Raw genomic sequence first — 25018 nt, 5'->3', positions numbered from 1 at the left:
TGAAATGCTACCAGAAACTTTTGAATCTTACTGCATCAAGGATATATGTGATCTGAGGGGCAGAGTTAATATGCAGCACTATAAACCTAGGGGGTTTAGCATAAAGGCTGCTTCTTAACACATTCCATGTATTTAAGCAAATTTCTAAAAGTACATTAGGTGAATTGATGAAGGCAAACATTTTTGACACCTTTTTACTTTCAGAGCAACTGAACTGTAAATATTTTAATGTTAGTTTGGCCATATATGATCTGAGATCATGCACACACACAAAAAAAATCCCTAAATTACAAATTGTGGTAAGAGTGATGCAAATTGAAACCAGCAGTAATCCTCCATTATTAGTCACTCTTACAATATGTTATGGGTCCATTTCTCCTGGAAATTTCATAGTTAGTTTTAATTTTAGCTATTGTTTGCAAAGATGGGCTGTCTGTGTAGATATGAAGTATAGTTTTTCCATGAAACAGAAGTTTATTTTGTATTGAGAAAAAAAAACCACTGTACTTGTTTTACACCATTTGTATACATGTGGTAATACTAATGCTGACCTGTAAAATTCAGGAATTAAAATGTGACCCTGTAATTCCATGATTAATGGTTTTTTATTGTTTTATTGTTGTAAATGGTAAGTTAATTCAGATTTAGAGATGTGGCCATTTTAGTTTATTTTAATGATAGTGATTTGTACAATTTAATCTGAATCAAATCTAGCAGAAAAAGCAGTACTCTTAGATTTGATTCAGTGTGATGTGATGACTGACAATGTGGTCTGAAGGACATATTTCTGCCCTTTAGGGGCTCCAGGCAACCAACAATGGGGCTTTCCTTCTCCCTTTTTCAGTGAAGACTTTGAAGAGAAGTTGTTGCAGAAACAATTTGCTTCATCAGATTTTCTTTGTTGACTTGCCCTTCTTTGTGTACTCTTGGCAAGTCTTTACTCCTCACAGAAGTAACTATTTCCCATAAAGCCCAATAGCGAACCACAGGAAAATAAGGTGTGCCATTTCCTTCAGAGTGATGTTCATCTGGCTTGGATTGAAACTGTTTAATAAGTCACTGGAAAAAAAAGATCCAGTACACATCTGGGTCATTTTCTTTCATCCAATTTAAAGACTACTAAAAACTTTAGAATGTGCAGATTCATTTAAACTTCTATATATGACAAAAAGTTGATTTTTTTTAAGTTCATTGTAAACAATAGGTGACATTTCAGCCAATATCTGAACACTCTGCAATGCTGTGAAAAATGCATTGAACCCCTTTTAAATTACAGAGTTTGCCTCAGGTACATACTTCCACCTCAGTTTGAGTTTATATTCTGGTTTCTTTTTGCCACAAGACAGCCCACATTTCAAATGCCTGGGGCCCTTCAACTGAGTTTTTTAAAGATTACATCTGCCAACATGTCTCAGTTAAATACTATTTTAATAAAAAGTTATATGAAATGTGGATGACCTGTGTTCATACTGTGTTATGAGAATGAAAAGTTGTCTTACCACCAAAGTATTATTTTTAAATTACTCTGAATAATGAAATATAAGCAATACTGGAAAGCTGCTTGGCATAATTATGGTTACAATGAAGTTGAATGATATATCTATAAAATTTAGTAATAGCATAGACTCACTTAAAAGGTTTGGAAATGTTAACAGCCTGATTAATCATTTGTCATTTGTACAATGCATACTGGGGCTGATTCACACAATGACGCAGTTTAAATCTAGACTATAAATAAATTAGTTGATCTTAAGTCAATGGGATTTGAATTCAACAAATGTAATTCATTCTTATGCAATTTAAAGAGATACAATGAGTACCGTTTTTATAAACAGCAGGTAATCCTATCAGATACTAAAACCATTTGCATCTTCTTGTAATAACAGACATAGCAGAGCACATGAGTAAGATCTGCTCAGTTTTCAGCTAGTGTGTGAACTGATGTTACCCACGTATGGAGATATTTTTCACATCTCCTTTTTAAGTTGATGAAGCCATCTTAAGATGAAAATTAAGTTTAGCCAATTTAATGTAACAAAAGTGTCTGACAGAAACATTCAAAAATTAGTATTAAATCCAACAAAAGTACAACAGTGATCAGCCTGACCAGCACGTACCAGAAATTGCAAGAAACTAAATAGTGGAACCTATTAAAAATGTTAAAATTAAATCATTACTTTCCACTGTAATTTTGAACCAACTTAAAAGAATTACTGTTTTTATAATATATAAAATCAAGTTAATGTATAGGATGGTTGTAAGCAAACAATTCATGGTTAAATATATAACCTTAGAAGCAGCTTCTCTAAACTATCGCTTATTAATAACTTCTTCTTTTAGTTTCGCTGCAAGGATTCGCTTCTTTAACAATCTTTGTTCCTCTTCTTCTGTCATTCCCTGAAAAGATAAAAATTAAATATTAAATTAACAGTAGTTATGCTGCACTTATGTTTAGTATTCCCATTGACTTCAATGTAGTTTCCACTCATGATAAATTGGATTTTAGCCAAAAGACAAAACCGTTTGTAGAACATGTAAATAAATGTTAGTTTCTATTTGTAAAACAAAAATGAAATTGTAAGAGTTTTTTAGGTTATGTTAAAGCAAGAAAAGCAATAGATAGAATGCTGCTTTACATATTAGATAAGGCAAACTGCAGCTCTGTCCAGGGCAAGAATATGTGATTGTGATTTCAATTCTCATTTGTATTTATACCTAATGTACAAAACCTCTTATAATAGTGTTTTCTGATTTATCTGCTGTGAAAATATGTTATACCTTTAACTGGTACTGCCAATGAACATCAGCAATGTCTTTGTCAATGGGCGAGTAGTAATTTTCAATGTCTTCCTCCCTCAGCTGGCTCAAAGAAGGCTAGGAGACTTATCACTTTCAGACACACTTTTCCTTAACAGGAGAAAAAAAAAATCACCCTGGCTAAGATAGCTCTGTGCCATTGTGGACAGAGTCAGAGGAGCCTTACACCTATCCCTATGTAGTCAAGGCTAGGGGATGACATGTAAAGTGAACGAGTTTCTAAAGCAGCTCAATTTTTTTTTCCTAGGATCACTAGAGAACTTTGACAATGTTTTGGCAATTGCATGAGGTTTAAATCTCTGTGGATCCTCTCTTACCTCTGCACAACACAGCTGAATAGGTGGAATTACTTTCACCAGGAGCAATGCTGGAACTATCCAGGGACTGAATTAACTCTCTCTAGTCACCATCATCCCCATCCATGAGATTTAGCTGTTTTTGCTATCTGCCCTCTCCTGCCTTCAAATAAGTGAACAGGGCCTTTGAATAGATTAACTAATCTGAGGATGTGCATCATAGTCTCAAGAAGATACTTTTACTAAGTATCTTCCTGAGGTTACGATGCACATCCTCAGATTAGGATCAAGCTTTTCAAATGTAGACTGGTCTTTAAAGCAGACAGGTAGTTACAGAGAGGCAAATTAATTCTGTTATCTTTCACCTCTTTAGAAGGTGACAGCTCTTCTTTCTGTTCTATATTTTGTGGTGGAATATTCGTTTTTGATTCTTTCTTCAAAGCCATCAATGCATCTCGTTTCTGCTTTAGATAATCTTCACGCTCTCTCAGCTCTTGTGCTCCAAGTTCTGATAACTTCTATTTGAATTTAAAAATCAGATTTTATATGTAGTTTCTGAAATATATTTTTATTAGATACAATTGCTATAGTCCCAATAACAAATTACAAAACAGAAGAGAAAAATTACAATATTGTTCAGGACTGCTCAAAACCTTCCCACAAATTCCATCTGGGACACAAAACGTGTACTAGCTATTGAAGAAAGCTACTCTATCATGACTTTTCAGCTGAAAATGAGACTTTGAAGGAAAGTGCAAGTTACAGAGAGAAAGGAAAGTATAGTTGCTTTTACCAGGATTCAGTCCAAGCAACTGAAAGGATTTGAAGGAGGGGGGGCGGCACTCATTTTGCAATTCAATCATACATTTCAAACAGAGCAAATTATTTAAGCATATAAAAAGAGCTCTGCAACATCAGGTGATAAGGCCTATATAGACTACTATCATACAGAGGTCAATCAGATGCATTCAGGAAGCTCACAAACAGGACATATTGTTGCTCCTTGGCAACTGATATTTAAAATATAATAATTTTGATCTGAAGAGAAGATGCAGTCATCAAGTTCCACAGTCATTGATAGCCTTGTCTTGTAGGAATATACCTTTTTAAAATTTCTGAAAGGATGACCAACACCACATCTGAAGGCAGTATAGCACTTTTATTAGTCTTGAATCTCCTTGCATAATTTCAATGAATGACCCTGTATTCTAATATTGTAAGAGAAGGAAAAACCAGAGGGATCTATTTTTTTTGGGGGGGGGGGGCAAATGATGAACAAACAAATGGATCACAGAACAAATTAATCCAGACTTCTCACTCAAGGTACAATGGCCGGGCTTAAACTATCATATTTTGGACGCATTATGTGAAGAGCTAGCTCTCTTAAGAAGTCTATACTACTTGGAAAGGTGGAAAGAAAGAAATGATGACCAGCAGCAAGGTGAATGAACTTAATTACAGCAACATTGGAAGACTGGGGACAGATAATCCTGGAGGAGGCCTATCTATGTGGTCACTAAGAGCAGATACTGACTGGATAGCAGATAATGAATCACTACTTTTTTTGGTGATAAATTTCTGTTTTTTAACTCTTTGTCAGAAATAATTCAGTCTCCATTAAACAAAAAATTCTAATGTTTCCTCTCCTATTACTTCTAAGGTACATTAAAATAAAGCACTTGGACTTATTGAGAGATCCTGTTCCAATTTTTCTTTGTGACCATGATAGGCCATGTAAATCTTTCTTGTTGAGGCACCTGTTACAACTGTTCGAATGCTGAGCAGATGACATAGGGCACTCCACATCTGCTGATGAACTTCCAATTTCCTGGATTTTGATTGATTTATCATATTTATATAGCCATCCATCTCACACAGGGTGACTCTGGGCGGTGTACAACAATTAAAAAGAATAAATACATAAAAACAATTACAAATAAAAAAACTGTAAAAACACACAAAATAGGAGGGGATGAAATTAATAAGGGAGCCATCGCAAAATCTCCTGGGTCCCCTGGGAGCCCCAGGCTTGATCACATAGCCAGGTCTTGAGGAGCTTGTAGAATGTTAAGAGGGATGGAGCTAATCTCACTTCTGGAGGAAGAAGATTCCACAAGGCGGGCGCCATAGCAGAGAAGGCCCACCTCCTGGGACCTGCCAAATGTAATTCTCTGGCAGACAGGACCTGCAGCATGCCTTCTCTGCCAGACATGCTGGGACAGGCAGATGTAATTGGGGAGAGGCGGTCCCTCAGATAACCCGGCCCCATGCCATGAAGGGCTTTAGAGGTCAAAAACAGCACCTTGAATTGGACCCGGAAGCAAACTGGAAACCAGTGCAACTCGTGAAGCAGAGGTGTAATGTGTACCACCCTGGGGGTACACATAACTGCCTGCGCCACTGCATTTTGCACCAGCTGAAGATTCTGGATACTCTTCAAGGGCAGCCCCATGTAGAGCACATTACAGAAATCCAAACAGGAGGTGACTAGGGCATGAGTGACAGTGATTATGTCCCTCTGATCTAGGAATGGGAGCCACTGGCGCACAACACGAAGCTGTGAAAAGGCCTTCCTAGCCATGACTGCCACCTGCTCTTTGAGCAGGAGTCATGAGTCCAGGAGGGCCTACAGACTGCGTACAGGGTCTGTCTGGGGCAGTGCAACCCCATTCAGTACCAAAGAGGGCATATCTCTAGCACCAGAAGACCCCAAAACCCACAGCCACTCAGTCTCGCCAGGGTTCAGTTGAAGCCTGTTGTTCCCCATCCAGATCCTCACAGCCTCCAGGCACTGGGATAAGACATTCACAGCATCATTTAATTCGCCAGGAGCAGAGATGTATAATTGGGTATCATCAGCATACTGATAGCTCACCCCATGGCGACGGATGAGCTTACCCAGTGGCCTCATGTACTGTAGATGTTAAATAGGAGGGGGGAGAGCACTGAACCCTGCAGCACCCCACATAACAGGGACTGAGGGTGGGATCTCTCCTCCCCAACCACCACCGACTGGAATCGGCCCCGGAGGAAGGAGGTGAACCAGCACAACACAGTGCCGCCCAGCCCAATCCTCTGAGCTGATCCAGAAGGATACCATGGTCGATGGTATCAAAAGCCACAGAGAGGTCAAGTAGGGCAAGGGTGGATGTACAACCCCCATCTCGCCCTCACCAGAGATCATCCAAAAGCACGACCAATGCTGTTTCTATCCCATACCCAGGCCTGAATCCCGATTGAAAGGGATCCAGATAATCCGCTTCATCCAAGGTCCTCTGAAGCTGTTGCGCAACCACCTTCTCAATCACCTTCCCCAAAAAGGGGAGGCTAGATACTGGACAAAAATTGTCCAGTATAGTGGGGTCTAGCGATGGCCTCTTTAGGAGGGGGTGAACCAAGACCTCCTTAAGAGGTGAGGGAACAACCCCCTCACTCAAAGATGCATTAACCATTGCTAGAACACACTCACACGATACCCCCTGGGCTGCTTTCACAAGCCAGGAGGGGCATGGATCTAAAGAGCAGGTGGCTGAGCTCACAGCCCCAAGGACCCTGTCCACTTCCATAGCACAAACCTGTCCATTGGAACAGAGCTGAACTCTAGAGCAGAGGTGTCAAATACGCAGCCCCAAGTGCGGCCCAAACTAGATTAAAATGCAATTGGGTAATACTTAACAAAATAAAAATACAGCAAAATATAGATATTAGAATTTTAAAACTAAATAATAATACATTTAGTCACCAATCACAAAAACTCTGGGCTTGCAACTCACAAGGAGCCCTGCACAAGCTCACTGCCTTGGCTTAATTGCAGCAGCCAAGATTGCTTGGCACTGCCCCAGTGTGGGTTGAGCAGGAGCACCGTGTACCAGGAGTTCCCTCTCAGTCTGAGCTGCAGCACACCAAGTGACCTTGCCGCTGCAGTTAAGCTCAGGCAGCGAGCTTGGGCTTTTCCCTGGACAGCAGGCAAGCTGGCAGGCAGGCAGGCAGCCTTGGACCGGCAGCCAACCTGCTCGACCCCAGAGCTTCCAGCACACAAAGGAGCACCTTTCTCCAAAACAGCTGAATTAATATCTCTACTCCCTTCAGAAAAGGTTGAATTTCCCTCCTCCCTCAAAAATAGGTTTAATTTCTCTCTTCTCTCCAAAAGGGGTTTAATTTCTCTTCTTCCCCCAAAACAGATTGAATTAATTTCTCTTCTTCCTCCAAAAAAGCTTTAATATCTGTTGAGTTTCAGACTCCACAAGGTCCATGATCATTGATAACTTTATAAAAAAATCAATTTTTAAATTGATAATAACAGTTGAAGTTTAAATAAGTTCAGAATACATCCAAAGAAGGAAAAAAAATGGGGAAAAATGGAAGAGAGGAGGCGATCTGAATGTTCTTTGTATAATGCTTTTTTTTCTTTAATTGTTTTTCTTTCATTATAGTATCAAATTCCCCCCCCCCAAAAAAAGAAATGTGAATGCTTACAAAATATTGATTGTAGTTATCAGTGACTAGTGAGTTTATATTATAATCTGTAAGCATGCATGTATGAAGCCAGTTTGTTATAGTGGTTAAAGTGTCAGACTATAAACCATGAGATGGTGAGTTTAAGTCCTCCCTTGGGCATGAAACCAGTTGGTTCACCTTGGAGCAGTCACTTTTCTCACCCCTAAGAAGAAAAAAATGGCCAAGCACTTTATAATTTAAAGAAATAAAAGCTTATTTTCATGACAGAGGAAGTTTTTCATGTATCTGAATCTCATTCACTACTTAACTACATTGCAGAAATACCATCAGGTCCTGGAACTTTATTCAATTTTAATTTTTTAATTGTTTCTTTGGTTTCATCTTCTATTAGAGGTCACTTAAGAACCTCTTTTTGTTGGTCTGTAAATTTTTAAAGTAGTGTTCCATTTAAACATTCCTCAATTTTTTTTCTGATTCACATTTCTGTTTACTATATAATTTTAAATAATAATTAACAAATTGATGTATCATATCCATTGTAGAAAGGTATTTATTCCCATCACAATTAGAAGTAATAATTCTTTTGTTATGTTTTTTCAGTAATTTCAAAGTATTGCTGTTTAGGAAAATTCAATTTTCAGTAAGTTTCATTATTTGTAAGTGTTTCAAATTATTCAATATGTCTTCATGGTTTTGCATGGCTTTCTTTCTACAGGTAGTCCTCAGGTTACAATGGCAATTGGGACTGGAATTCCTGTCACTAAGCAATGCAGTCGTAAACTGCAACGTCACAGCAGTCCCATTTGCCATCATAACCCTAGGAACACACGTGTCCTTAAGTGAGAAGACGCGGGAGTCCAGACAAGCAAGCCGGCAGGTGCTCGGGTGCCACAGGGGGTCAGGAGTACTGCAGGCAGGCACTCTGGAGCACAGGTGGGTGTGCAGGTGCCACAGGCAAGTGCTATGGAGCATATGTGGGTGCACAGGCAGCAAGAGGTTGCCACAGGCAGGTGCTATGGAGTATAGGCAGGTGCACAGGTGCCACGGAGGGTCCGCGGGCAGGCGTTATGGAATGCATGCAGGTGCGTGGCTGCCACAGGCAGGCGCTACAGAGCATGGGCCGACAAAAAAGTGGTGGGAGAGGGAGCAACTTCCAACTTCTGTCAGCCTCCTACTTGTGGGAAGCTGGCAGGGAACACTGGAAATCATGGTCACGTGACCACAGGTTACTGTGACGTCGGAATTAGAATGAATACAGGAAAGCTCAACACGTGTAAGATGAAATGAAATGTCTAAAAATTGACATCTTAAGCATCAGTGAATTGAGATGGATTGGGATTGGACACTTTCAGTCAGAAGGTCACACTTTTTATTACTCAGGACATAAAAAATAAAGAAGGAACAGCATTGCTTTTATAGTTAGGAAGGAAGAACAGTACTATGCAATCAACGACCGAATAATATCGATTAGACTTCATGGACAGCCCTTTAATATGATGATCATTCAAGTTTATGCTCCAACCACTGATGCAAAAGAAGAGGAGGTTGAGGAGTTTTATGATCAAGTTCAATTTGAAATTGTCAGAAACATGCAAGCAAGATACAAGCAAAATGTGCTGCTTGTGACTGGAGACTAGAATGCCGAAGTTGGAATTCCTAAATTGGCTTAGGAAACTGAAATAAAGCAGGAGACCAACTTATTAATTTCTGCCACTCCAATGATTTCTTCATAGCTAACACTGTCTTCAAACAACCAAAATGATGCCTCTATACATGGGCATCAACAGATGGAGTATATAGAAATCAAATCAAATTATTTCAAAAAGGAGGTGAAAGAGCTCAATTACAGCATTAAAGACATGGCCAGATGCTGACTGTGGAACAGATCACAAACAGCTCATGTGCAATTTCCAAGTTAAGATAAAGAAGAAGAAGAAAGCCAGTCAGTTTCCACAATATGATCTTGAACATATACCCACCATTTTCAAAGAGAATATCAGGAATTGCTTTGTAGTCCTGAACCTCACTGATAGAGAACCAGAGGAATTATGGAATGAACTTAATGAAATTGTTAAGGATGAATGTGAAAAGAAGCTGCCAAAAATGAAGAAAGAGAAGAAAGCAAACTGGATATCAGAACAAATCGTGGAAATTGCCAAGAAGAGAAGAGAAGCCAAAGTCAAGAAAGACAAAAATCTCAGAAAAGAACTTAACAAAGGGTTTCAGAGAGCTATTAGAAAAGACAAGAAGCAGTATTACAACAACTTCTGTAAAGACATAGAAGATGGAAACAGACATGGAAAAACAAGGGAAGTGTTTCAAAAGATCTCTGAACTCAGAAGAAAGTTCCATCCTTATATTGGTATGCTAAAGGATGCCAGTGGACAGATAGTAACTGATTCAAAAGAGATCAAATGAAGATGGAAGGAGTATACTGAAACACTGTATAGTAGAGATGTCAACATCCAAGATACCTCAGAAGATATTCCCTACTTACAAGAACCTCTAAAACACCAAGCTCTCCCTGGAACCTTCCAGAGTCCTTAAGTTGAGTAGGGCAGGCTGATCTAATGAGCCCTATCTCCTTGCAGGTTGGGATGACACCAAAGCAATCAGAGAATGATCTGACCATGACAGAAGTTCGTCCTCTGCTGTTCCCTACCACTGAAATTCATTACCTTTTGCTACCTAACTGGATCCTGTCATGAATACATTTAAATATCTGACAAAACTGCTCTTGCTGCTTTAACAATAACTGATCTTGCACATCAATTTTTGCCTTTAACGTTCCTTCCCTTGTGGCCTGTTTTAGTCTGTAAGCTACAAGGGAGGCTTTGTATTATTCTATATGCACAACATAACACAACACAGAACTCTTATATGTGGTCCTAGAATAATATTCCTATGCATCAAATTATTGTCATTATACCTATGACAAAACATTGCAAAGTAATTCATATTTATACGCTGGCTACAAAATATTAGTTCGATAATATTTTAAATAAAGTGAGCATTCAGCTTACACGTCCTTCTAGCCCTCCTTGCTTTGTTACATATTCAGAGCCATCCCCAATTGCTTTCTTGCGAATATCTTCCTTCAGTTTGACAGAGGAACGTTCCCGAATAGATATATCTTTCTGTTTTGCTTCTGGACCTAAATTTATATTGAAATAAATGCATATAATCATATGTTAACCATATAAGAACATATTAATAACCTGCTAACTTGAACAGTTAAAACCAAAGTTTTTAAATTTAATGTTTCGCTTCTTAAAATAATTGCCAACTTTGTGTAACAGGCAAAGTGGTTCACAATTAAAATTTGATGGAGATGAAGTGTGCTCGGCCACTGTACAAGGAAAGCCACTATTTTCTTTCTCCATTTTACAAGATATGAAAACTAAATGCATCATAAATCTATAGCAGAACTGGGATTCAATATCAATTCATTCAGATCCCAAACCAAAAAACAGCTCTTTGGCAATTTGATCCCAGCATCTAGAGCTGCAAATTTTAAATAACAGAAATACTAACTACAAACCTGAAATAAATACATTTAGTGAACAAATTAAATGTTGGGCGGAGAGAAATTTAATAACTAACTAACTTCCAGGTAATGCTGTATAAGACAATGAATGTGTACTGCCATTTCCCTATTCACTACATTTCATTATTCACTGTCTCTCACAGCATTTCATTTCACCAATACAAAACAGCTGTGAAAAACTACACTGTATGAAATAAATTTAATTTCACAAGAAGTTAAGAATCTAATGTAACATGAGACTCTGGAATAATCTCTGTGAAAAAGTGATGGCAACACTGAAATAAATGTTTGGCAATTGCAATACATGGGAGGAAAGTATAATTCCCAACTACTCTGAATTTTTTCAGTGCTGCCATCATTATTTTAGAATAGTATATTTACAACAGTTATCAATTTCCTGAAAAATTAAATGTATTAATTCCAGATCTGTAGTGAATGTTCCCATCACTACATCCTGTAGTGTATTGTTGCTATCTTCTTTTTCCTGTTTTTTTTTCCTGACTGTGGCATCCAATTAGTATAACCAATGGCCATGTGTTCAGTAGCAAAAACATATCTTCTTAAATTTATCTTGGAATAAATGAAAATATGGATTTTGTTTGTGATGGAGATCTGACCAATTACTATAGCGGATTTCAAATACCCACCCGACAAAGTTTGGCATCAAGTTAGTTGAAGCATGAAATTTCTTTCCCTCAACAGAAATATGAATAAATACCCTGAGTACCTTTAATATGAGAGCCAGTTAGTAGTTAAAGACACTAGACTAGGTACTGGGAGACTGTGAGTTCATCCTGCATTAGGCCTGAAGCCATCTGGGTGATTTTGGGCCAGTCACTCTCTCTCAGCATAAGGAAGAAGGCAATGACTAACCACTTCCAAAAATGTTGCCAAGAAAACCACATGAACTTGTCCAGAGAGTCAACAGGAGTCAAACTGGACTTGAAGGCACACACACACACACAAAATTTAATATACATATGGAAAATACCTGTAAATAATTATACCTGACAATAATTTTGTAGAGTACTCAAAAGACTCTTTAGCTCCTGCACTTTCATTGAGATGTCCTGGAGATTTGTGTGCAACATCAGATAATTTCAATTTATCATGTGCCTATATGTTTAAGAAAAAATAGTAAGACAATCAATTTCAATATTACAAAAGTGTCAAATACAGTAGAAATCAAGATGTCATAAAACATATTTAATAAGGGTTGCTTAAACCTAATTACTATCTTCACAATTAAAACAGGTAACAGGACCTAATAATAATTAAAATATTAAGATTTGAGTTCTTCTACAGTTAAATAATTTATAAGGACTTTGCAAGATTTTCTTTCATCCATTATTTTGTGTACTTTTCTTATAAATTAAACAGCATGTTTCTTACAAAGTTATAGTTCACAAATAAAATATTGCTTCTCATTAAAAAACAAAAACCACCAAAGCCTTTTTTCCACAGTAAAGTACTCAGCGACCATCTTAGCACAGCAAACTTAAGTATAAAGGGAGCGGCGTATATTGTACAAATTTCCATCTCGATCAACTTATCCAACAAGGTAGGTTGGGTAAACAGACCCAGAGCAATATACAGGCATAGGCTTTCACAGCTGGCATCAATGAAGCAGTGATGAGTTCCAGGCTGAATGGCCGTGATCTAGTTTTGTGCTAATGTTTTGCCAGCAGCTGTGGCTGGCATCTTCTGAGGCAGAGTGAGCTGCTTTGTGGCGCACTTCTCGGCAGCTTGCAGGCAACTGCTGAGTATTGAAAAAATGGCAGCTCCATGATTGATTGTGTCATGAGGAGTCATGTGCTACTACCGCACAGAGGTAAATCAATTAACTGGAAGAGCCTCTGATTTGGTTAACCATATTGTGCATCAATTACAACACCAAATATCAGCCTTTTGGATTGCCAGGGATAAAAATGTCAGCTTGTACTATTTTCCTAGTATCATCAAAAGTCAACATACACTAGTCATAACCATGCCAAAATAAACAATGCATAAAAGAAATCAACAGTACCAAAAAAATACAGGTAGACCTTGCCTAATGACCACAATTGGGACTGGAACTTCCATTGCCAAGCGATGTGGTTGTTAAGCAAAACATCACGTGCCTGCATTGCTTAGCGACCGCAATCCTGGCAGTCCTCATTAAGTGAATGCCCCAGTTGTTAGGCGAGGTGACTTCCTGCTGGCTTTCCACAATCAAGTCAGTGGGGAAGTCAGCAGGAAGTTGCAAGCCCCAGGCACTGCCAGGTGGGGGAGGGAGAGAGGGGGTGCATGGCGGTGCGTGGGAGGCTCAGGCACGCGAGGGCCTCAAAACCATTTGAATTTCCTTCTGAAGCCTCTCCATTGTGGGGCTGAAAACCCTCCATTGCTGAATATCCTGCTTGGATTTTGGCACAGACTTTTTTCAGGCAGCCCCCAAAGCTCCATGCTCTAAACTAAAGCTCTGGGGCCTTTAGCATGTGGAACTTTGGGAGCTGCCTGAAAAAGCTTTGTGCTGAAATCCAAGCAGGATTTTCAGCCATGGAGGATTTTCATCCCCAGAGTGAGAGGCTTCTGGGGCTGAAAATCCTGCTAGGATTTCAGCACAAAGCTTTTTCAGGCAGCCCCCAGAGATGAGACGGAGTCCCCTCAGAAGGCAGCAGCAGCTTGCGACCTTCCTTGCCAGCTTCCCCACTGACTTTCTGGGGAAGCCAGCAGGGAAGACTGCAAATGGTCATCACATGATCATGGGGCGCTTGGCAACCAGTCGTAAGGGCAAAATGATTACCAAGGGCCCAGATCACCTTAACTTTGGATATAGATCATAAGTCCCTTCATTCAGCATTGTCATAACTTTGAACAGTCACTGAACAAATGGTCATTAAGCGAGGACTACTTGTATTATGTCAATTAACAGGAATACGTTGGTCATTTTATTCAATCAACAATGAGAAGTAGATGTATTTTACTGAAGACTGAATTTATTAAAGAGAATAATTGTATAATTGCAACCACTTGGGGTTTTGTTGAATTGATCTTCCAATATACCTCATTAGTTCTTTTCCTTTCTTGCTCTAGATCATATTCTTCCTTAGATTTCCTGCAAAGAGAAACAAGGCAACAGGAAATAGTTTAATATATTTAGTGCCTTACCATTCTATAATAGTCAGTATGACTGTGGCAGTTTACAATTAATGTAAATAAATAAACCTAAAACAAGCAAATGCAAAACAGAAGATAAAAAGAAAATGACAAGACAAACAAGAACAAATTTACTTTTTTGTATGTAGCAGTACCACTCTCTACTAAAATGTGTCCTAAAAAAGTTTATAACCAGCACAACACTAACATACAAAATTAAACCTAACACAATGAAACAGAAAGTAATACAATACAGTTCAAAAGAACTGGGAACAAAAAATTAAGAGAGCAAAGACCTCATGAAAAAAGTGAATTCTGAGGCTGGAGTTAGAAAGAGAAGTGAGATGGCACTATGAATATTAGTGTCAATCCAGCTAACACAATTCCTGACCACTGTCTCTGCTACTTGGGCTTAGGGGAGCACAGCAAAAGTATTTTGAGGATGCCAAATTGCCTACCTGAGTGCACATTTAGAGAAGTAACCAAATAACTCATAGAAGCAAAAATATTATTTAATAACATTCTTGCTCTCTTTTACTGTAATATTTAAGGTGCTATACTGAGACCAAGGAAGACCCAAGTTCAAGTCTCCATTCAGCTATGGATATCACTGGATTATTTTGAGCCAGTCACTCTCTCATCCCAATCTACATCACAGGTTTGTGGATTTGAGAATAAAATAAGAGATCCCTATATGCACTGCAGAGTTCCTTGAAGAAAAAAACCCTTGAACTAAGTTTGTTTCTGGTGCCTATGAAGTAGTTTACCTTTACCTTCTTCCAATATATTGGGTTTTTAAAAATTTCCCAGTCTAGGCTAGAACCCTGGGATTTCTGGATGTTCTCTAATCTAAGTACTAATCAGATTTGATTCTGCTTAGGTTTTTAGGGTAAACAAAAGTAGGCTAAATGATGCCATCTATAAAAGCTCCCAGAAGAAAGGTCACAAACAAAATAAAGAATAAAATTAATTATAATAGATGTGAAACTTCCAATCTCAACTTCTCAAAAGGTAAGACTCATTTATTATTTAAAATATTTTATCTTAATTTTCTACTTAAATTCAAACTGTCTTTACTTAAGTTATATTTACTCAAGTAAGCATATAAAGTTGTAAGCAACCAAACTTACAGCCAGAAATATAACCCTAAATCTTTCAAGCCAAGAAATCACCAAGCAATTCAATGAGAGACAATGTTCAAAACAAACTTAATGAGCAGACCAATATCTAAGGTTTCTGCACGGTTTCTGTCATTTTTTTTCTCATTTACTGACTGAGCAAAATGGAATCAAACTGCCCAGAAAAGAAAGAAAGCCACTTTAAGTTCACTAATTTCTATCAATGCACTTCTGGATCTAAGCTTACAGACACTTGAAGACCTTGCACTAAAATAATATATAGGTAGTTCCCATTTAGCAACTGCCTCGTTAAGTAACCTTCACAAATACAACGATAATAAACAGTAATAAAAAACGATATCCTGACCAATGGACACACTCCCAAATTTCTGCGCGTGACAACAGTGCACACAGGGATGAGAGTAACGCTAGCATTGCTACACAAGGGAACTTTATCTAAATAAAGTTCGCAGCGTCTCTCTCTCTCTCTCTCTCTCTCTCTCTCTCTGTCACATGGTTCACTTAGCAACATTGCTTAGCAACCATTTCAACAGAACCAAATGCAGTTGCTGAATGAGGACCACCTGTAATGATAATTTCTAAAACAAAGGTTTAAGGAGAAATTTAACATTTCCTAATGCCCTTCAGTAAACATATAACAACTATTTTCTTATGTACCATGCTAAAAAAGGTATCTCAAACTTTCCAAATATTTAATCATATATCTATCATTTAATACAGAATAGAATATTTTGTTCTCAGTCACTATGATGCAAAACACTGTTCAAGTGCAAATTAGGTGGATCTTGTGGCAATCAAGATTTATTTTAAGAGGCTATACCCAAGTAAGTGATAGAAAGCAAGAAGAAAGCTTTTTTTTTAACCTAAGAACCTCTCTTAGTATTTTCATTTCTTCTTCTTCAGTTTCAGTATATGCATCAGACCCATCAGTCAAACAGTCAGGCAGCACACCTATTTTATGAAAAAAAAAAAAAAAGAGTGAAAGAGGTCAAAAGGTGATTAATGACAAACTATTCCATTAATTATCAAAGTCCAGAAATTTATTTAAAACTATTAATAAGTTAATAATAAATTGTGTTCAAAAATACAGTGGAGCAAAAAAGTATTTAGTCAGCCACCAATTGTGCAAGTTCTCCCACTTAAAAAGATGAGAGAGGCCTGTAATTTTCATCATAGGTATACCTCAACTATGAGAGACAATATGGGGAAAAAAATCCAGAAAATCCCATTGTCTGATTTTTAAAGAATTTATTTGCAAATCATGGTGGAAAATAAGTATTTGGTCAATATCAAAAGTTCATCTCAATACTTTGTTATATATCCTTTGTTGGCAATGACAGAGGTCAAACGTTTTCTGTAAGTCTTCACAAGGTTTTCACACACTGTTGCTGGTATTTTGGCCCATTCCTCCATGCAGATCTCCTCTAGAGCAGTGATGTTTGGGGGCTGTCGCTGGGCAACACGGACTTTCAACTCCCTCCAAAGGTTTTCCATGGGGTTGAGATCTGGAGACTGGCTAGGCCACTCCAGGACCTTGAAATGCTTCTTACGAAGCCACTCCTTCATTGCCCGGGCGGTGTGTTTGGGATCATTGTCATGCTGAAAGACCCAGCCACATTTCATCTTCAATGCTCTTGCTGATGGAAGGAGGTGTTCACTCAAAATCTCACGATACATGGCCCCATTCATTCTTTCCTTTACACGGATCAGTCGTCCTGGTCCCTTTGCAGAAAAACAGCCCCAAAGCATGATGTTTCCACCCCCATGCTTCGCAGTAGGTATGGTGTTCTTTGGATGCAACTCAGCATTCTCTCTCCTCCAAACACAACAAGTTGAGTTTAGACCAAAACGTTCTACTTTGGTTTCATCTGATCATATGACATTCTCCCAATCCTCTTCTGGATCATCCAAATGCTCTCTAGCAAACTTCAGACAGGCCCAGACATGTACTGGCTTAAGCAGGGGGACACGTCTGGCACTGCAGGATTTGAGTCCCTGGCGGCGTAGTGTGTTACTGATGGTAGCCTTTGTTACTTTGGTCCCAGCTCTCTGCAGGTCATTCACTAGGTCCCCCCGTGTGGTTCTGGGATTTTTGCTCACCGTTCTTGTGATCATTTTGACCCCACGGGGTGAGATCTTGCGTGGAGCCCCAGATCGAGGGAGATTATCAGTGGTCTTGTATGTCTTCCATTTTCTAATTATTGCTCCCACAGTTGATTTCTTCACACCAAGCTGCTTGCCTATTGCAGATTCAGTCTTCCCAGCCTGGTGCAGGTCTACAATTTTGTTTCTGGTGTCCTTCGACAGCTCTTTGGTCTTGGCCATAGTGGAGTTTGGAGTGTGACTGTTTGAGGTTGTGGACAGGTGTCTTTTATACTGATAACAAGGTCAAACGGGTGCCATTACTACAGGTAATGAGTGGAGGACAGAGGAGCCTCTTAAAGAAGTAGTTACAGGTCTGTGAGAGCCAGACATCTTGCTTGTTTGTAGGTGACCAAATACTTATTTTCCACCATGATTTGCAAATAAATTCTTTAAAAATCAGACAATGTGATTTTCTGGATTTTTCCCCCCATTTTGTCTCTCATAGTTGAGGTATACCTATGATGAAACTTACAGGCCTCTCTCATCTTTTTAAGTGGGAGAACTTGCACAATTGGTGGCTGACTAAATACTTTTTTGCCCCACTGTATAGCATTACCTAATTTATTCATGTTATGATTAGCAAACTGGGTTATCATCAAAACTTGTTTTCTTAATGAAACATGTATTTCTCTTTACACATGGCAACTTAATTACAATGAGACTTATTAAGGGGACAGTTAAGTTGCATATGTGCTGATTTTAGTATGAAGTAAAATACTGCAAGAGGAAATGTAAATATGCTTTGATTTTAGAATGATTACTATTAGATGTACATGCCATTGCAACAGCCTTTATAGAGACATGAAAATATGTTTGGCTATTAGTTAAATGTTTTGGGGTTTTTTTGCTTAGAAACTATTTGAGCCTATACATTTTGTATGTTAATGAAATGCTTGAGTTCTTTATGTTTCTTTTAATAAAATCATTTTTTTCAGATTGATATTAGATCAGTTCCTTCATACATGGGAAACTGGGTAAGCATAGTAAATAATCGCTGCCAAGATAGCTTAGAAGCAGTAGTATACTTCAGACTAACTATGCAAGCAGTAGCAATGGGTGATAAAATAAGAGACAACTAGTAAGATACTAGCTTAATCTTCTGATTGAGGAAACCTTTCAGCCTATCTCCTTCATCCTGATTGCATACTGCCTTTTCTCTTTACTTTCTCAGTCTCCCATTGCCTTTCTTAATTCCTTTCATGTGTGCCCCCTTTGCCCTGTATGTCTGGTCATTTAATGACTCTTTTTATCTTCCCTTGATCATTACTGATTTTCTTGGTCTGACCTGGCCATATGTCCAGGTTTCAGGGAATCCACTTAAACGCATGTTCCAGCTAATCATAGCAAATGAATTTTTAAAAATTATCTTACCATTTCTTTCTTGAATTATTCTAATAGCCTGCAACTGCATTTCAATGTTCTTCTGGACCATCATTTCTTTAAACAATCTGAAATCTTCTGCTGCCAGTACTGGCTGCAAAATGGCCTGCAAAGAATTAAAAGTGTTTTACCTTACAGTGCCAACAAATTCAAAATTAAACAATTCAAACCTTCCTTATGACAATACTCAAAATGTTAGGAAAATACATTAAAGTCTCAGTTATGGTAGACATAAAGCCAAAAGCAATGTAGCTTTAAGACTGCACACCTATATTCACTGACCTGGGAGTAATCTGAGTACTAGCTTTCTTGTTTGGAAGAGGTGTATCCAAAATGGAAAGTTTAGAATCTCTATCAGGCACAGAGGAGATGGATACAGAAGCAGTGCTAACTCGTGGCTCTGATTAGCCTCTACATGACTGGGTGCTTCAGTCTCCCTTGCAAGACCACAATGTGATCCTACCACATTTGATCTCAGCAACAGCAGCCTTATCCTGCATACCACAACCTCTTCAGCAGATGACATGAGAGACAGCACTTGAACTAGCCAACCTAACCCTGCCCACCACTTCTGCTAGCCTTCCCATGGGCACAGAGGCTCTCTCTTTTGTGGAACTGCAAAATGCCTTCCACCCTACTATGAAACAGCAGTAGGAAGTAGTCCAACATAGCCCTCCTGGCAGGGCTATCTGTAGAAAACTGAATACTCTAAATCTACAATCCAGATCCGATTTGACCAAATGTCCCCTCAGTCATCAAACAAATTCATGGATGCTAGTGATCACAAAAATCACTGTTTCCCACTTCCCCTGGAGACTTTTGTTCCTACTGTAACAAAAAAGGACATTGGAAAAATTAATGTTCCAAATTGGGCATTCAGTAGCAGGTCCTGTTCTGGAAGTCACTGAGCAATCTACAAGCAACTCCCAATTCATTAGCTGATTGCAAGACACATCCATTGAAACTGAGGAAAATCTCATATCATCTCATCTCAATTCTTCCATAAGAACAACCAGGGTCCCAATTCTGCTAGCAGTCCATGTGTATTTCTTTCTGTGGACCAACCTGATCCTTTTGTCTGTGTCTGGCCAGAATGTTAAGAGCCACTTAATAATGCATAAATTCCATTATCTTCAATGTGTAATTTTAAATCACTTGTGCCTAAATGTGAGGTTTATAATAACATTATTCATATCCATTAACATAGTCCTATAATTCTAAATTTGTAAGGTACAGTCTTATAAATAAGGGGTAAGAAACATACAACCCCCAACCACTCCCTGTAGTCCCCAAAGTGCCCCACGAGATCATAGCCCAATTTCCTGCTATAAAAATAAAAATAAAACAGCAGTAAAAAAACAGGAGGTTACCTGAGGGACCGTCTCATACCCATTACATCAAGCTGTCCCACCCAGTCAGGCAGAGAGGGCATGTTGTGGACCCTGTCAGTGAGAGAATGTCAGCTGGTGGGGCCCAAGAGGAGACCCTTCTCTGCTGCTGCCCCTGCCCTTTGGAATATTCTCCCCCCAGAGATGCGGTGGACCACTACCCTTCCAGCTTTCTGGAAAGGATTAAAGACCTGGCTCTGCCAGCTCGCATGGAGCAATAGGAGCTCTAATCGTCCATGGGGGTAGTTAGCACCTTGATGACGCTCTCTGAGTTATTCACCAATTCTCCATCTTTCTTGGAATTTATTTATTATTAAGATTGTTTTTATATTGCATTTTAATTGATTTTATCTCTGTTGTAAACTGCCCAGAGTTGTTTCAATGAGATGGATGGCGACAAATTTGATAGACAGACAGATAGACAGACATACAGAATACGTACATTAAATCCCAAACAAACAAACTGAGGGAAAGGGGCAAAAATGTTCATCTCCATCTGTTCCAATGACTTGCAGGCCTCATCAGTCAAAAATAGTTTTTAAAAAGTACAATGCCAGTCACAAAAAGGTTGCCCATTGCTATCTTAAATGGGAAATGCATTTTAACTTTGTTAAAAGGTTTACCTGGGAGGTTCGAGTTTTAGCAAGAGGAGACATACAAGCTTCTTGGAATTTGTCTTCATTAATTCCAACTTCTTTAAGATAACTGTCTAACAACTTTTCAACCTACCAAAAAAAACCCCACAACAGACAATATTTTTATTCATCTTTTACCAAAGAAATGGGATATAAATTACCTTAAATGAAGAAATGCAGTAGTTGTGGCTTCTGTTCAAAATACAATGACATCAGAATCACAAAAGTATAAATCTAGAGATTAAGATCTAAAATCACATAAATGGCTTATATTTATTTGTGCATGAATGACCTCCCACAAAAGGATTTCCTCTGTTTCTCCTTCATCTCCCAAATTTGCTCTGAAATACTCCTAAATCCCTAAGATCAGTATTTTTATATTTTGTACATGTTTTAATATTATGTGGGGTTTTTTTCTGGTTATTGTTTGCTTTGGTGCTGCATGCCACACAGAGTCACACTGTTTGAGTTGAGCGGCCTTATAACTCTAGTTAATTTATAAAATAAATTAAAAAATAAAACCAGTAGTTATAGGGGAGAGATGTTGCTCCAATGTGGAATATAGCAGGGCTCAGATGTTTCTTCCATTTAATATCCAAAAGAAACTACTAGGAGTGGTGTGGGGCAGGGTGAGGTATCAGCAGTACACTGATGATAGTCAATTGTACATCATCACCTAGGCAGGGCTGGAGATGCTGTGGAAGTCTTGAATCAATGAACCAATGTCTGGAGCTGTAAGGGACTGGATGAGGAGAAACAACCTGAGATTAAACCCTAGCAAAACTGAAGACTGGTTCATCTGTTAACATTTTGGCTAACTAGAAACATCAGTCCTAATGGCTGTTGTATGGGAAGTGTTCCCCTTAAAAGAGCTGCTCCATGACTTGTGAGTCCTTCTGAATATTCCAATAGAACTGAGAAGCTGTCATCCACAAATTTTTCTATAAATACCATCGAAGACTGATTCTATTAGCATTAACAGGAATATTAAAAACTGTTTCTGTAACAGACCATGTATATGGCATATTTTATCTCAAATATCTTTATTCCCCTTCAACACCCCATCCACGTTCTTAGTTCATACTTTATCTCTGTTTTTAAGTTGATTAATCCTTTTTTCTAAGAGCTGGTAATTATGATTTTGAACTCCATCATGCCATCAATGTTCAATGATGTTTACTAAAAGCAGCAGGGTAGATCCCTAACCAGCTTACAGTTTTAAATTCAGCAAGGGAGAAGAGAATGAAAATAATGACAAGGAGGAATCCGCAATTATTTCAGTTATATTTGCTTGGGCTTAGTTAAAGAGTATGAAAGCTAGAAGTGCTGTACCAAAAGGCTTCATGGGAAAGGTGATGTTATTGTCTTTTCGTTCCTTGAGAAAGAGAGGGGCAGTTTGGAAAACACTGCAAACTCAGTACATCTATATATTCTTCCATTATCTGGAAAACAGATAGCTAGAATGAAGAATGCTATGTCCTAGCAAACTCAGAGATAAATAGGTCATAAAATTGAAAGTATTCAGTTTTCAAGGTTCATGTAATATAACCTTTTCTCTTTTAATAAACCTTCTTAGAGAAGCATGTGAGAATCATTTTGGGGTACTTGTTACTCAGTTGTCAATGACTGACTAAAGACAAGTTGCAACTTATATTTTGTTAGGACTGTGCAGCAATCCAGACTCAAAAGGGAAAAGATGGACTCAGATTATATGTGAGTCTGCACATCACACATATAACACCTCTTCAATGAAATGCATATTTTCTTGGAATACACAAGTACTAATCAATTACATAAATAAATATAAATCATTGGTTACCTAATTTACCAAACCATGTAACTGCATTTTATAATGCACTCAAAGAGATACACAACAGGTTTCTGCTTTAATGTTATATTAAATTTTTAAAGGCTAAGGAATCTAAGGTTGCTCAGATCAAAGAGAACAGTACAAGGGATACTATTGTATACTAGCATGTGAAGGTTAGGAAAAAGTAAAACTTTACTACTTACCAAAGCTTTATATTCCTGATGAATTTCAGTGTAGGATAACTTGCTTTCTTCCTCATCATCAAAAACTGAAAAAGTAACATTTCATGTTTCTTTACAATATGGAAACTAAACAAAAAATAGTTTCATCAAGTAATACCTTAAAATTGCATTTTGTGCACAGCAAAATTTATCTGAGCTAAAATATTTCATCACACACAAACTTAGAAAGCCCCACTTACATCCTTTTTGTTTGTTTTTTGTTTTTGTGCCTTTGAGTAAGTGTTGGCTCCTGGCAACTGCCTAGACTACTCCCTGCAGTTTTCTTGCATTAACTACTACACCAAACTGGCTCTACATCCTCTTTGTCCTGTACCTCTAATACTTTTTCCTTTAGGAAGCTGCAAGAAAGTGTTTGGAAGATCTGACAGCTCATCTGAGCCAAAGTACTCTATAATCTTGACCTCAATGAACAAGTACCAGAGCAGCTTCAGTGTTCTAGATTATTTTAGGACTTTTGGTTTGAGAATTATGAACAACAGGTTCCTGGACCAATCAAAAATAATCACCAAACAATTTGCAGAAAAAAATTGCTCACTGTGCATTAGCTGCCTGTATGTGTTATCTCTTACCCCATTTTTGTATAAAATTCTGCTTAATGACATAGAAAACTATTGATACATGGGATACATGGGAGGGGGAATCACTTTCAATTCTACTGAGAAAGGTCTATCAATGCACTAAACAAAAAACATTTTGTATTTTTTTAACCCATTCTTCAAAATACTAAGAAGTCAAGAGATATACTGCATTAAAGAAACAATACACACACGTATTTCCTGACATCTGTTCAACCTGTCAATATATTTTAGTATTATTACTATTTGCTATTAAATTTGTATACCACCAAATAATTCTAATTCCCAGCAGCTTGCAACAAAATAAAATACAGCAAAAACACCCATGGTAAGAAAAACAAAAACAACCTCCATGATAAAAAGGGGGAAATAACACTTAAAATTTATTCCACTACCCCCATAGCACCAGAGCCCAAAATAACTGCATTTTTTACTTCTGAGATCCTCAATTTCTCTTCTTAAACGTTATAAACAAGATTAGCATAGCACTGTATCAAATGAAATATATGACATTATGGAGAGCATCACTTTCTCCATGCAGCAGAGCACCTTAACTTCAACAATAAATCTTCATTTAGGGGTCATAATTCTATCCATAATGGAAAAATAAACATCCACCTGGTTAGTGGACTCACTGAAATCAAGGGGATACTGAAATATTGACCTTCGGCTGAATCATGCCCAACAGCCACTCCCATTCCTTAACTGTGCTTCTGACCTACCGTAATGATGGTGATGATAATGATAATAATCCACAACGCATTAAACGCAACTACACGCTACAGAGGAATAAGGAAAACCACCACCCGAGGAGACCCATTCGGACACGGCCACCACTATGTTGGCGGAATCTCCACACGCCCACAACAGCCCTCTCACCTTCGCACTTGTGCTCCACGAACTCCAGAATAGGAATAGACCAAGCGGGGCTGCGGAGAAAGCCGGCAATGCTATCTACCACCCACTCCACTTCAGCCTCAACCTCTGCCTGCCCCTCGGTCGCCATCACATTTCCCCTCCCCTTTCTCCACGCCCTCAAAAATACGAGCTCACGCGCGCGCGTGCGCCGGAGAAAAAGAAGATGACAGCAAGCCCGCGGCGACGGTTGGCCTTCGATTTGCCGTCACTATGACAATCGTCGTCACTGAGAGGGGGGAAAGCTCTGAATAAACAAACTCACGCGAGAGAAAGCGCGAAGGCGTGCCCACCTCAATGAGCATGCGCCGAGGGGGCGTTATTCTCTTCCTCTCGCTATCCCGTTCTGTCTCTCGTGAGAGCTGAACGGTAGGAAGTTGTAGCGAGTGAAAATTTCTTTAGCTACCATTTGAGGCACGCGCGATTCATAGAGAGGCTAGCTGTGATGTTGCCTTTTCTCAAGATTGCTCTAATTTGCATTCCTCCGGTCCTTCAAATGGCAGAAAGTCATACAGACGTAAATTACGCTGCCTGGA

The 25018-nt window shown here is 38.6% G+C and overlaps 1 protein-coding gene across 2 annotated transcripts; it reads right to left on the bottom strand.

Moving 5' to 3' along the window:
• Nucleotides 1-436: 436 nt before the first annotated feature.
• Nucleotides 437-24718, bottom strand: CFAP36 (cilia and flagella associated protein 36). Of its 2 annotated transcripts, XM_007433419.4 has the most exons (10): nucleotides 24447-24713; nucleotides 22954-23018; nucleotides 20929-21030; nucleotides 18909-19023; nucleotides 16256-16343; nucleotides 14161-14212; nucleotides 12126-12234; nucleotides 10595-10725; nucleotides 3479-3631; nucleotides 437-2397 (listed from the first exon to the last, which is right to left on the bottom strand). In XM_007433419.4, the coding sequence occupies exons 1-10, from the start codon at nucleotides 24571-24573 to the stop codon at nucleotides 2311-2313; spliced, it is 1029 nt and encodes a 342-aa protein (XP_007433481.1). In that variant the 5' UTR covers nucleotides 24574-24713; the 3' UTR covers nucleotides 437-2310. The 2 variants fall into 2 exon arrangements, with proteins under 2 accessions (XP_007433481.1, XP_015744454.1); XM_015888968.3 differs by lacking the exon at nucleotides 3479-3631 and having other exon boundaries at nucleotides 24447-24718.
• Between the last annotated feature and the right edge of the window lie 300 nt (nucleotides 24719-25018).

This window comes from Python bivittatus, unplaced genomic scaffold (assembly GCF_059951505.1).
Source record: "Python bivittatus isolate LINGU-HERP-01145 unplaced genomic scaffold, Pbiv_v1 ctg000020_np1212, whole genome shotgun sequence".
In the NCBI taxonomy this organism is placed as follows: Eukaryota; Metazoa; Chordata; class Lepidosauria; order Squamata; family Pythonidae; genus Python; species Python bivittatus.
The sequence above is the reverse complement of the archived record's forward strand: the minus strand, read 5'-3'. Positions and strand labels throughout refer to the sequence as shown.